This window comes from Glossina fuscipes, unplaced genomic scaffold (genome assembly GCF_014805625.2).
Source record: "Glossina fuscipes isolate IAEA_lab_2018 unplaced genomic scaffold, Yale_Gfus_2 111, whole genome shotgun sequence".
Lineage (NCBI taxonomy): Eukaryota > Metazoa > Arthropoda > Insecta > Diptera > Glossinidae > Glossina > Glossina fuscipes.
In genome coordinates this window covers 43039-57644 of record NW_023998454.1, presented here as the reverse complement: position 1 = coordinate 57644, position 14606 = coordinate 43039, and the positions used below count along the sequence as shown (strand labels likewise).

Below are 14606 nucleotides of genomic sequence, written 5' to 3'. Positions count from 1 at the left end.
GCTGTAATTTGGGACGACGGGTATGATCTATAATTGCAATCCTGCTGATGACGTTCGCGATGTTAATTATATATTGTATGTCTCTCATATTACGTAAAGGAAAAGGAGTTTAGTTATTGGATACTGGCTTAGCATCCTGACGTGATATTTACGTGTATGCTATTGTACATAATAATTTGCGTTTAATAGTGTAAATATAATTTTAAAATATATTTTAATTACACAAAAGTGAAAATAGACAACTTGTTAGGAACTACCGAGGCATAGCCAAGTTGAGTGTCTTGCCCAAGTTGTTCGAGCGTATTGTGACTCAGCATTTGGCCTTTGCCATTAATTCGTATATTTCTCCGCACCAGCACGGCTTTCGGAACGGGCGATCTACAGTCACCAAGTTGTTACAGTTTACTTGTCATGCTTTCAAGGCTTTCTCTAGTGGCTCTCGCACGGATGTGATATACTCTGATTTAAGCAAAGCATTTGATATGGTTAACCATAGACTACTTATCTTTAAACTCCAACCCTCTGGTTTCCCACCCTACTTAGTGAAATGGATAAGCTCTTATCTGCACAATAGATCCTTCAGGGTTTTGTTTAACTCCATCACCTCGGATGAATTCCCCGTTACGTCTGGCGTACCTCAACGAAGTCACTTAGGTCCTATTTTATTTAGTTTATACATTAACGATCTCCCATCGGTGGTTAATTCCAGCCAGATCTTAATGTATGCTGATGATGTGAAACTGTTTTCTTCCTTCTCTGTTGAATCGCAATCACACCAGCTTCAAGGTGATTTGGATAATTTTGTTGCATGGTGCTCTTTGAATCTTCTGAAACTAAATCTGAGTAAATGTAAAAAGCTTTCTTTCTCAAGAAGGAAGTCATTCATTACTCAGTATTTCAAAGGTTCGCATAAGTTGGAGGACGTCGATTCGATCACCGATTTAGGCGTTCTATTTGACTATAGGTTACGTTTCAACTTGCATATTGAGCTCTCGATAAGCAAAGCTAGGTCCGCGCTTGGTTTTATAAAAAGGTGGTCCAAAGAGCTTGATAACCCCTACATTACGAAAAGGCTGCACATGTGTTTGGTTAGACCCATACTCGCGTATGCCTCTGTTGTGTGGTCGCCTTCATATAGGTGCTACGTAGATTCAATTGAATCTGTTCAAAAGCTATTCTTGCTGTTTGCCCTTAGAAATTTGGGTTGGGATCCGATTGCTTCTCTTGCTCCCTATGAAAACAGATTGCTTCTGTTATCCTTACCGTCTCTTGAGAAACGTAGATTTGTTCTTGGCGTTTCCTTTGTAATCAAAGTAATAGATGGTGCTATTGACTCGCCGTTATTACTTGGTGAAATAAGCTTTAATGTCGCTAACCGCTTCTCTAGGTGCTTTATCTTGGTTAAGGTTAGTCAATGTGAATATAATTATGAGCTGTTCAATCCGCTCAGAGTAGTTTGCAAGAACCTAAATGACGTCTATCACTTATTCTCGTTATCGGACTCTTTAAAGTCCATTAAAGCAACATTGCTTAATACGCGCGATTTACCTATGTCGTATTTAAACTAGCTTTTATCCTTAAAAAGTCGTTACGTTTCGAAAGTGAATTATTGTCAATTTATTATCGGTTGCCAGGCTTATGCATGTTTGCGATGGCTTAGGGGTTCATTTGCAATTTGGTCCTGTACCGGTTGTAAGTGTGCTCCTATGCTGATAGTGTACATGCTTTTTTTCTTTTTTCTTTTTTTTTTTCGTCTTATTTGTTTTATTATACTTATACTAAATTTTATTATTAATTAATATAAGTTTTGCATTAAAAGCCAATTGAACTCGACTGTTATTTGTTTAGTCAAGTTTCTAGTATAAGTGGAATAAATAAATAAATAAATAAATAACAAATACTTATAAATGGTAACGCATACAAATAAAGTTTCACTTTTTTTCTAAAAATATAAAAAATCAAACGTACCCATCCAATATCGTAGAATATGAAAATTCCATTCTTTTCGTTTTTTTAAGATCACGGTGATGAGTATAAAAGATTCGGCCACGACGGAATATATTTTCCTTACTCGTTTAAATGGACGAATCTAACAATTGTATTATAGGTTAAAACAATAGAAGCACGGATTTTCGTGTCCACGTTCCTTTAATTTTTATTTATATAAACTTAAACGGACTTATAGTTTACGTTAAATTTATATCATTAAATGCCGTTTTGGCTTAGATAATTTTTCAAAATATCACGTATATGAAACGCACTTCTGCTGGCGTTATTTCCCGACAACTTGCTTGCTTTGCGCAGCGGTGCTGTATTCTTCCGCCATAATCCGCTTTTTAGCTCACCATTTTCTTCAGAATCAACATATTCTCGTGGGCAATAAGATTCGTCGTGCATTTTTACAAAATTATGCAAAACAACAGTGGCCTTTACTACCGATGCCGCGTTCTCGGGTTTCATATGGATGGGACTTAACAAAACCCTCCAACGAGACGCCAATACACCGAGCGCATTTTCAATCGTTTTTCTTCCCCGGGATAACCTCTTGTTGAAGGTTTCCTTATCTTTTGGCAAAAGAATTCCAGGATAGGGTTTTATTAGGTTGTTCCGCAGAGGAAATGCTGAATCTCCAATAAAATAGTATGGAAATTCTATATTGGTGCCTGTTATGATTGTAGCTTCAGGCAACTCTAATTGATTTTGTACTAAACGCTTCACAAACTCTGAATGGCACATAATGCCATGATCACCTTGCGGCCCGCAAGCACCAACATCAACTGCCGTAAAAATGTAGTTCGCGCCGCACACTGCTAGCAGAACTATTGAGCACGTGCCTAAAATAAGAAAAATATTATTAAATCTTTTCATATTTTAACGCATTAAAACATTACCCTTGTTTTTATAATATTGTGAGCCAGAATTCGCAGGACGCACTATACTAATGTGTTTTACATCTATAGCGCCTACGCAGTGTGGAAGATTCCAAATAGTTTCGAAATCAACCGCGATACGTTCCCACCCCGACTTATTGGGCAAAGACATATAAAACGGAGCAAGAACATCCCATAAAACTCGCGATGTTTCTTGAATGATAGATCGTACTGTGGACGCTCCCATTTTAAAGGTAAGTGATAAATATCTAACACTTTCTCCTTTAGCCAAATATCTGCTAACACCACAAAATAAATCTTGTATTGAATTGACCAACCAAAAAGGAACTTACAGCAGCGTTAAAAACAATCTACACTTGGCAGATATAGAAGGTCTACACGAAGACTTGGTTAATTTCTCCTCGGTCAAATTTAAAAGAAGATCAAATATTTTGGGATTCATTCGAACATTTACTTTAAATTGCTCAAAGTCGTTATTGTACATATGGTCAAAGGCGGTGACAAAGAATCCATCGACATCTCGGTTTTTATATAAAGGCCTTACCCAGAACCTTTTTTTGTATCTGCAGCGGCGACGATAATACTCGCACATCATTCCCGTTATCATAACCAAAATAATTAAATCGTCGTTGTCCATCATCTTTTATTGCTCAAGCTTACAAATCAACAAACAAGATATTAAAGATTGCTAGTTAATTATGAATACTATGTTATTAACTACCGTGTGAATACCGTATTAATATAGAATCGTTTTTCTTTTTTTTTTGTTTGTTTAGAGATGGATTGGACCAGTTAAGTTAATGTTAGATCCATAATCCAGAAACGAAGTTGAGAGCGATTGATGAAAAAATTTAAGCATAGGTAGACTGATGTGGCAGAGTGTTCGCAATGAGAGGCTCTGTTCCGCTGTCAATCCATAAATCACCGTCCTTGTTACTGTACTGTCAAGATCCGGCTAATAATGCCGATAAAAGAAAAAGTGTAGGCGATTCGTGATTGTAATAGAAATACTAAATGTAAAATTAGAATGAAAACTCAGCTGATTTGATAAAGGCAGTCAGTTGCTTCAAATGCCTAAAGTTACCAGCACGAAAAATTTCATATAGATTGTTATACAGGTTAAATATACTGAAAGATTGTCTAAGGATGTCAAACCTCCTGCACTCAAAAATAAGGTGCTCGGCAGACTCAGTAATATTGCAATCCTCACAGATGTCAGAGGAGGAGACTTTGATCATTTTAAAATAGACCTTGTCGTAGGTGTGATTACTCATAAGACGGTGAAGAACTTTAAATTCCCATGTTGTGAATTTTCCTTTAGGTAGAAGCGTGGGTGTCAAAAAAGGGTAAATTTTGTAGAACAGCCGGTCACTTTTTTCTCTACCTAAAACATGATACTCATCTTTCCATTCTTTTATGATGAGTTTTTTGACTAGCAGAAAAGCTTCGCTGGGGGGGTAGTTTATGGACAAAACTGTACCATCGAAGTGGTTAAGTTTTTGCAGACAAGCGATTCGAAGACAAGACCCTGATCGATTTTTTTTTGAGTTGGTGATTGAATTAAGTAAGTTTAATTCAACTACGCATTTATCATGAATAATATTATTCCAGGAGGGTATTGAGTTAACTTTATTGAAGATGTTACTGAATTTTTTGAAGCAGTTAGAGTAACTACTGATGACATGATTGTGTCTGGAAGCGACCTCGTCAAAGAAGGCAGGTTTGAAGATTTTTACCTTGAGAAGCTCTTTTGCAGTTACAAGATAAATTCTCTTAGCAACGGGGAGTTCATAAGAGATGGAACGTAAAATTGATGTTGGTGTTGAGGGGGACAAACCGGTACAACGTCTTAGGATTGAGTGTTGAAAGGTTTGTATTTTTTTTAATGTATACGCAGGAGCGTTACACGATGTAGAGTAGGGATATTCAATTTTGGATCTAACAATAGATTTGTAAACGTTTAATGCTTTCCTAGGTGGGAGTCCGGTGTGAATGTTGGTCAGAAGTTTGATGACATTTGAGCCTGTGTTGCAATTTTCGAGGCTATCCTTGTAATGCTCATGCGTGGTTAAACTTGAGTTGATTATTCTGCCCAAAAATTTAAAAGAGGAAGACGGACTGATTTTTATACCATTGATTGTAATGTAAGAAATTTTTTTGGGACCCTTAGCAAAGCGAACGACTTTTGATTTTTCCGGGTTGAAAGTTAGATTTAAGTCTGCACAAAGTTTGTGAAAAAGATTGGCTATAGTGTCGAGGTTACGGACTGCTTCCATTAATGATTTTCCAGCAGAGATGATGAGGAAATCGTCAGCATATTGAAATAAATGGGTAGAATTGTCCTGTAATTGATGTAAACCGGCTGTGTATAAATTGAAAAGAACTGGGCTGAGACAGCTACCTTGAGGTAAGCCTCCACAAACTTCGACTGTATGTAAATCTAATACGAGAGTTCTCGAGGAAAGAAAGTTGAGAATCCAATGCCTATTTTGTGTCGGGATTTTAAAATCAGATAGAATTTGGTCCAGTTTCGCTAAGTTTACACAGTCGTAAGCTTTATTAATGTCTAAGCAAAGCATGACTATCTGGTTCCCATTTGCTTTTTCATTTGCAATTGTGAAAAGGACTTCATTAAGGCACATACCGATGGAGATATTTTTTTGGTAAGCAAAGGACCTTGACGGGAGAAGGTGTGAGTGATTCAGGAATTTTGTTAGTCTTTCTTTAATCATTTGGTTGGTAATTTTTAGAAGAACAGGCAAGAGGGATATGGGTCTGAAGTTGGTGAATATTTCAAGATCTTTTCCGGGTTTAGGAATGGGCACTATTTTAATTATACGCCAAACGGTGGGAAACGAGTTGGTCATCCAGCGCTCATTTATAGCAGATAGCAGGGTTAGAAGGCTTGGCATGGGAAGGACCTTTATCATTTCATATTTGATTCCGTCATGGCCTGCTGCCGTGGACTTCTTTTTCGACTTAAGGACGTGCATGAGTTCATCAAGGGAGAATGGAGAGATGTTTTCCATCCGAGAGTTAAGTAAGGAGGTTTGGAGACCACATGTCGAGGGAACTTGAGCTTTCAGCCATTCAAGGTAGGATTTGTTGTTGAGATCATCCCAAATGGGGTGCTTGTATTTATTTTTTGTGGTGCGATGACCATTTAAAAATTTCCAGAATGGCTTTGTATTGCTATTTGAGCATAGTTCTTCGATAACGAGGGCTCGATGGCATCTTTTGGCTTTTCTAATCGATTTCTTCCATTCTTTTTGTGATAACTTGAAATCTTCAAAATTAGAAATATTGGGGTATTTGGAAAATTTTTGTTTAGCAGCCTGTAATCTACGGAATTGTGAAGTGAGCAGCTCGTTCCACCAAGGTTTTGGTGAGTAGGAATTCGAGATTTGGATGTCGGATTTGGCGTTAATTATTTCTTGTTGAAATGAGCACTGGATAGATTCGACCTGTGGCTCAAGACATACGTGAATAAGATTATTTAGGAGTTTTTTCCTCGAGATAAAGTCATTTATCTCGCACGAGGTAATAGAGGTGGCATTAAAGAGAATAGGAAGGTGGTGGCTGTTTCCCAGGAAAATTTCTTTTTTAACCTCCCGTTTGAATGTGAGATGGGTTGCGTTAGTGAAAGTAAGATCCAACACGCTACCACAATTGTTGGTCGTAGAGTGAAAATAGGTTGGTGAATTATCATTCAGACAATAGAAGTTACTAGCTTTAATGATTTCTTGCAAGGCTTTGCCTTTATTGTTTGACACGGAGTCACCAAAGCAAGGGTGTCTTGCATTGAAATCTCCTGCAATTATGACATTGTGGAAACTATTGAGCATATCACAGAGACGATTAAAGTCATCCCGGAAAGATTGAATGGGGATGTTGGGCTTGAAATAGCAAGCAGCAATGACGATATTAGGTTTTAGACAAGAGGTTTTGATAATGACTATGTCAGCAGTCGATTTAAATGGGATTTGTTTGAAGGATATGCCTTTTCTGGCAAGGATGGCAACACCTCCATAGCCGTCACTTCTACATTTATAAGCGGAGTTGTAATTTGAGATTTTGAGATCGGAAATTTTTTCATCGGACAGAAAGATTTCACTCAAGATGGCGAAATCAGTACGGTTGGAATTTATGAAAAAATCAAGAGAATGGGCATTACGCCTGAAGTATTTTTATGAAAGACGTCATGAGAAATGTTAGAACATGATAGGGCCGACCCAGATGTACCTTGTTTTAAAAGATCAAATTTTGATTTAAGGGAACTTATTTCTGTTTGGATGGTTTTAAGCATGTCTTCTTGAGAAGAGATGGAGAGAATCCTGAAAATCTTTTCCAGAATTATCTCCATTTCAGTGGATTTATGGTTATTGATGAAAGTATGCTTTTCAAGGGGCGGGGTAGGTTTTTTTGGCTCCTGCGACTTGTTACTGTAAGTCGAGGGCGTCTTGAGAGACATTCTATGCAAGGACTTGGGAATACTTGTTTTATTTTTTAAAACTGCATTGAAGTTTTTGTTAATTAAAATATTATTTGTATCAATAGTAGGGTCTCTAATATTGTTAGGAGCATTGCTGTCCTTCATTGCTGGGAAGTTTACGTCATAGTTTTCAAGTAAATTGTATGGGTTGTTAGAGAATTTCTCTTTGTATTCTCTAAAAGATAAATTCTGGATGGTTAAAATTTTTTTTTAATTTTCCTCTTTCTTTCTTTTTGGAGACTCTCGAAATGTTACGTTGTGGTCCAGCGACCCGCAACCTAGACATTTGATTGAGAGGCATGAGTCCGTAGGACAGGCCGGTGACTTGCCACAGTTCAGGCATCTGCTTTCCTTACTTTTGCAGAATTTGGCGATGTGACCAAATCGGCCGCAATTATAACAGAGCCTGACGGAAGGAATGAAGTAGTCAACTGGAATATTGCAATAGTTGAATTTTATACTCTTGGGAATTAGTTTACCCTTGAAACCAATTTTTAGGCTGTTTGTTGGGATGAACATTTCTCTGTCTGCAGGGTCTCTTCTGAGGATTCTTGTAACAGAAATGATTTCAATATCAGAGGTAGCAGAGTTGAGAAAGTCCTCTTCCTTAATTGAAGGTGGAATGTTTTTTACGATCCCAAATTTTTCTGTGAAAATTCTAGGGATGTAGGCCTTGCAAGACTTTGGACCAAAATCATTGTTTATTATAAAGTTGTTGGCATCAACCGCAGTGGCAAAACCAAGTTTGGCTTTGCCATTGCTGATGGTTTTGATATTAATCAAACCATCCAATTTGAGATCTTTGATGTGTTCGAAAAAGAATGAATCTGAGTTAAGGCGAAAAGGTTGCTCTAGGTTATTGTTGCATACTTCAATGAATACGTAGCACTCACCGGTCGTGTCGTCACTATAACGATTTGGACTAGTTGGGTCAGAGCTCTTTCCTTTTATGGGACTACTATTATTGTTACTGTTCACAGAGCTGTCTTTATTGGGAGGCTTATTCCTAGAGGGAGCGATCGGGGACTTTAAGGAGGTGATATTGACATCCTCAGTCAAGTCTTTTACAGATGAATTGTTCTTATCAGAGATGATCTTTTTGAGACCTTCGTTCTGGGCTGTGATTCTTCTTTTAAGTGAACCCTTGATATGCGTGATTCGAACAAAATTTTCGAAATCATCATCGTTTGATAACATGTTTGAGAGCCTCACCCCCTTGAGGGGCGGGCGACTTTTAGGTTTCGTGCTAGATTAAAGGCAAGAGAAAAGGATCAACTGACTTACCGAGAAAAGAAGGGATATGGAAATCAGCCGTTTTTGGTGGAACCGACAGAGACAAAGAAGAACAAAGCCTTGTAAGTTAAAGCAGTTTTAAGAATTTGACAGGAATCGCCGCTACTTGATGTCCAATGTACAGGTGAGTTGACGAAGTGAGTCTTGTCAGGATGAGGTTGAAGACAGCAGGTGGTGCTGCGCAATTTGCGGAGAAGCACAAGGACGTCGAAGCCTTTGTTGATTTTGTTGAAATGCCGCAACTTCACTATATATATTTTCACTACTTCAAGAGTTTTCAGAAACAAAAAAAAAAGGAGAATTTTTTTCTTTTTTTTTGTTGAAAAAAAAAATTTATTTTTCAAGAATTTTCTGCAAGAAAGCGTCTTATTTCATGCAGAGTTGCCGAGCGAATGTGATCGTTTTACTTCAACAAAAGTCACATAGTGAAAATGCCTTATTATGCTTATACATGTAAAATACAATAAGTTAGTTTTTGAAACCATATGATTTTGCTAGAATAGTACGATGCAAGCTATGTGTATCTTGTTAACACAATAAGCGCTGGGCGCACGATAGAAAACACGAAATCAGTCAATCATGTGTAAATGAAAAATCAGAAATATTAAGCCAATTTTTATTGTGGCTGTCCGAAAAAGAATAGCTGGTTCTCCTCTCTGGAAAATAGCCAAACAAACTGACTTTTACTGAAGCAGTGGTCGAATATTTAGAAAATAAATTGAAAAAAAGAAAAAATTAACTTTAGAAAATTAATTATACATACGCTTACTCTACTCATATATTTTATACACTTTTTGAAAAAAAAAATAGCGAAAGTAAAGTAGTTTTTAGTGCATTTTTAAAATTAACGGAGCAAAGAGTTGAATTATTTCTGAAAATAATACGTCCAAGGCTTTTCGTGTTCACATTCGTTTAGCTCGACGAAGCATTGATGATAAGGTTTGTTTTACAAAAGTATATATATTGATTACTTATTTTCCGGTGACCGCATTTAAAATGTGCAAACTGAAAATGTTGAATGACATGATAGCCACGATTAAGACGAGATTTACTCCAATGGACAGAAAAAATTGTAAATGCAAGTTTCTTGACAATGTTTGACAATGTAAACAGTTTTTTATGTTCTATTTAATAAGAAGAATTGTTATCCTTTGCTTATGTCACTAATGTTTTTAGTTTAGCTAATTATGGGAGATTTATTAGTATCGTTACCATTAATAAACCCAAATAATACTGAATAATAGATGTATGACAAAAGAGCAAGTAAGCATTTTTAAATTTGTTTTTATTAACTCTTTCAACTTCCAAGGAACAGTTCGGCGAACTGCTTCTCTTCGTTTCATACCGTTTCGACAGCTGACAATGAAATTTGACAAATATGAGAGAACGTATTTAATAGCTGGTGTGTCTGTGTGATCCTAAAAAACTGATTATCAAAACATAACCAATCTTGCTTAACACAAGCATTTTGGAAAGATAAGCAATAGTGTTAATATGCGCATGGCTGACGAGTTTGACCATGCGGAGATCTCTCGTCCAATAGATTCGAGGATGTTGATTGCCTTTGTGCTATCTTGTTCTTTTGTAAAAATATATACATCGTCCGCGTAGAGACAATGTTCCACTCTTGGTACACGGCAAAGAATTTCGCTAATTTCGTTGAAAGCGATCTGGAAAAGCGTGACAGAGAGAGGAGATCCTTGCGGAATGCCATTCTTTAGCGGAAAGGAATCAGAAAGATGATTGTTGATTCTAACTTTGAACCGCCGATGCGACATGAATGATTTGATGTAGTTGATAAATTTGGGTCCAACATTCAATAATATCAGGAGTCTTAAAATAACATGAAGACCAACTCTGTCAAATGATTTTCCGAAATCAATTAAGAGAATTGTTATGTGATTTCGTTCGGAAATTGCTTTGCTTGTAAAATAATCAATATGTAACAGAGTGTCGATGCACCCTCTACCCCGCTTGAAACCAACTTGTTGCTTTGTTATCAGGTTCTTGGACTCAAGAAACCATAATAGTCTAGATGCCATAATGTTTTCCAATACCCTTGAGAGGCAAGATAAAAGAGAGATTGGGCAATAATCCGATGCGATAGAGACATTTTTAGACTCTGGTGTTGGAACAACTGCTGCCAGTTTCCACATGTAGGGTATATGGCCAGTCATAAATACCGTATTATATAGGTCCAGTAATTTCTTTTTACTTGACTTAGACAGCGCACTGATCATTTGGTAGGAGATGCGGTCTAGACCAGGTGTTCTTCCGCTTCGATTTGAAGAGACAACTTTCAAATTCCAAGGTAGATATGTATTTTCCAGGAAGGTGGCACATCTGTCAATACAATTTGAAAGAGAAATTGGAGCCCTTTTATTTTCGATGAAAGCACTGGAAAAGTTTCTGTCAGAGGAGTATTCGCACTACATTTGTCCAAGGTAATTAGAAATATCATGTGCGTCAGTTAAAGTTTCATTGGGAGCGCAGATGGCAGAAATTTCGTCCAGGTTTGAAGTCCCATTGAGTCTGTTGATTTTGTTCCAGACAACTTTCATTGATGTATTTCTGTGAATTCTTTTCGAAAAAAGTTGGAAACTAAGTGCCTTTGATTTTCGTAATTCCTTCCTGAATAGAGCATTGGCCTTTTTGTATAATAACAAATGATCACGATCAGGGCATCTCTTAAAGCTGTGCCATAGATCCATTTTATTTTTCCTCAAAAACGAAAGCGTATTGTTCCATCAAGGAACCCTAGCTGGTTTAAAAGAGGTGTTGTATTGAGGAATAGAAAGATGAGCAGCCGTGCGAATCGCTTTAATCATAATAGGAGCATCATGGTTGCAGTTCCCGTTAAATGGCTTTGAATTCAGAAATGACTCGGCCTGTTTGGAGTAATTGTTCCAATCCGCTTTATCTAGGAGGAATTTGGCCTGTTTTGCTCGAGTAGCAGAGGACATTGAAAGTTTAAGATCGATTATGATTGGAAAGTGATCACTGTTATGTACATCATCAGAAATAGACTAGGAAACCAAAGGAAGAAGTGATGGAGAGCAACATGTTAAATCAATATGTGAAAAAGTATGATGAGTTGAAAAGTGCGTTGGTTTTCCATCATTTAAAATGCAGAGATTGCTTTGAATGAAGGCCTTTTCTAAAACAATACCACGAGTGTTGTTCATTGTTGAGCCCTAGATGGTATTCCAACTATGAAAGTCTCCGCATATTATTAATGGAGGGGAGAATACGGAGAATAAATTGTAGAGTTCTTGCTGAGAAAACGATTGCGAAGGTGGAATATAGAGCGAACGCACTGTAAATTTTATGTTTAACATTATTTGTGTCGCTACGGCTTGTATGTTTGAGCTTAAGTTTATGCGTTTGTGAGGTATACTTGATTTTATGAAAACACCAACTCCTTATTTGGAATATAAATTTTGATCAGCATTAATGAAGTATCCAGTATATGATTTGGATGGAATAGGATTAAAAGAGGTTCTACAATGGGTCTCTTGAAGCAATATAAAGGTTGGACTGAGATCACTTACGGAGTTCATCAAAATTGTTAAGAAGTCCCTTAATGTTCCATTGTAGAATTTTAAAAACTTTATTTAATTGTAGTGACATGGAGTGGAAAGTAGGTTAAGTTGACATGTCAGCGTCTCCGTCGAAAATGTCACTATAAGAATTTTGTGTGAATAATTTGTTCTTACCAGCAGAATAATCTGTACTTAGGTGTCTGCATATATTTGAAACGCCACGAGTGGGCACACGTGAATAATTTGAAATTGAAGGTTGATTAAGGGCTGAAAGATTGGATTCATTACAGCTTGTAATTTGTTGAGGAGAGTTGAGAACTGGTGATTCTGGGCGATTTAGATTATTAGATTTTGGAATATGTGTTGTTGTTTTAATTTTTTCAATATTTACTGTTGTTTTCATTTTTCCAATATTATCTTTGGCGGGCAATGGAACTGGTTTGGCAATGTACTTTTTGGTTGATGGTGGAACAGGTTTTTCATTGGAAACAGTTGGAGTTAAAGTCTTACTAGGCTCGATTTGCGAGGCAACAGCAGCGTAGGTATTACTTTTGCTAATTCTTTGGGTTCCACATGGATTAATTTCCCGGTATTTGCGTCGCGCTTCACCCATGCTACAGTAATTTTCTGTTTTGATTTTTAGAATTTCACACATTTGTATAAAACGTGGGCATTGTTTGTCTAACACCGAGTGTTGGTCGTTGCAATTTAAGCAGAAGCTACGCGTACAGCTTTCAGCATGTGGAGGAAAAACACCAGTTAGCATAAGATGGAGCACTGGTGCATCTTTTCGCCGTATGGCCCAGGCGTTGGCAGTTTTTACACCTCATGGGATTTGGAATGTAGAGTTCTACTTTACATTTGTACCAAGCTACATCAACCATTGGCGGTAGCCGATAGCGGTCAAAAGACAAAATAATTCTTCCTGTAGGAGAGCGGATTTTTCCATCGTCATTTAATTTGGTGAATTTGTAGACTTCAGTGACTCCTTGACTGCTCATTTCGCGCACAATTTCATCTTCCGGCACATGCTTTAAGCAAGGGGCATAACCTACGCCTTTAACAGAGTTTCGTTTGTCATGCAGTTTAGCGGATATAGCGCACAAATTGGCTAATGATTTACACTTTATTAGCTTTTCGGTTGCGCTCGGTTTCCCAGCCAGGACAAGTAAATTTCCATCGCGTAAAATCGATATAGAGTCTATATGCGTTGTAATGCAATCTAGTGCTTTTTTAATAGCGAAAGGGCTGAATTGCGAAACTGTAATGGAGGGATCAGTTGGAGAAATCACAACATATTTTTTGCCGATAGGAACGATGCTACTGGTTAGCAACATCGGAAATTCGAAATTTTTAATTTTTTTTCTTTGAGGGGATACGTCTGCCAATAGATGAAATCTATATGAGTTTATATCAGGCGGCCCCGGGGCCATTATGCCTTATGGCATAATGTCTCTTATTTTATAAATTGGGAAATAACCACTCGCTTGAAAAGGTTTGGGACCTGCTGAGGTTAATGACAATTGTTTTCAATATTTTATTTTTCTTTTATGTTGCTTGTTTTTTTGATTTTTTTATTATATTTGCAGAAAAAGAAAGCAAATATCGTATCTGCAATAATCAGTTTTTGCAAAAGCAGAGAGAACAGACGAGTTAACCTCACAAAAACACAGAAAAACACCAAAAAACAATTAAAAAAAAAAACACGCACCACTCAGACCACAAGTCGATGACGTATAGAACTAGTATTTTAAAACAGGAGATTGCCCTACATTGAGAAGGAGCCATTTTGAAAACGCTAACGCGCTTTAAGTTGACTGATAGGACTTTCGCCGCCAGATAAATTTTTATGTTATCCACCAATGTTTCAGGTGCCAGTCTTGACACAAATATTGCTTTTTTGTGAGGAACTGCCGTCAAGCAAATGTCATTAGTTGGAACAGGGGGGTTCACGGTTGGGGAGTTTAGAGTTGGGGAGAATATAGATGGCGTTATCGCCCTTGTACCAGCAGCTTGTGCGACTTGCCCAGTCTTGTGACCAGCGTTCACTTTCGAACAGCCATGGGGAGAGGATGATTTATTTTTCTCTTTATTATTTTTAAGCGATGGCGCTTGATTACAGTGAGTGGCGGCCCTGGGCGGAGATACCCTTGCCACTTCAGCGCTGCTTAAAACGGAAGGACTTGCCGGCTTGTTTGTAACTATTTTGTTACCAACCGACTCAACAATATGGGAAACATTAACATACACTTTAGAGTTAGAGGAATTTGTGGCAAGGGTTTAACGTGGGTTCCAGCCTGAAAGGCTTAACCCCACTCCATGTCAAGTCAACGAAAAGAAAGAAGTGAATTATTAGGACAAAAAAGAAAAAAATTCCAAAGAATCCAC

The 14606-nt window shown here is 37.4% G+C and overlaps 1 protein-coding gene across 3 annotated transcripts; it reads right to left on the bottom strand.

Annotated features, from left to right (window-relative positions):
- Positions 1-2081: 2081 nt before the first annotated feature.
- LOC119639073 (protein ALP1-like) lies at positions 2082-3701 on the bottom strand. 3 transcript variants are annotated; one of them, XM_038036261.1, is made up of 4 exons: positions 3613-3701; positions 3224-3546; positions 2892-3166; positions 2082-2834 (listed from the first exon to the last, which is right to left on the bottom strand). In XM_038036261.1, the coding sequence occupies exons 2-4, from the start codon at positions 3529-3531 to the stop codon at positions 2206-2208; spliced, it is 1212 nt and encodes a 403-aa protein (XP_037892189.1). In that variant the 5' UTR covers positions 3532-3546; positions 3613-3701; the 3' UTR covers positions 2082-2205. The 3 variants fall into 3 exon arrangements, with proteins under 3 accessions (XP_037892189.1, XP_037892191.1, XP_037892190.1); XM_038036263.1 differs by having other exon boundaries at positions 3624-3646; XM_038036262.1 differs by having other exon boundaries at positions 3224-3681.
- Between the last annotated feature and the right edge of the window lie 10905 nt (positions 3702-14606).

What these genes read in the sequence shown, in the direction of transcription:
- LOC119639073 (XM_038036261.1), bottom strand. Translation starts at nt 3,531, where the DNA reads ATGATGGACAACGACGATTTAATTATTTTGGTTATGATAACGGGAATG. An exon ending in AGATTGTTTTTAACGCTGCT is followed by an intron (nt 3,167 to 3,223) that starts GTAAGTTCCTTT and finishes TGGTGTTAGCAG; the next exon opens with ATATTTGGCTAAAGGAGAAA. An exon ending in ACAATATTATAAAAACAAGG is followed by an intron (nt 2,835 to 2,891) that starts GTAATGTTTTAA and finishes TTCTTATTTTAG; the next exon opens with GCACGTGCTCAATAGTTCTG.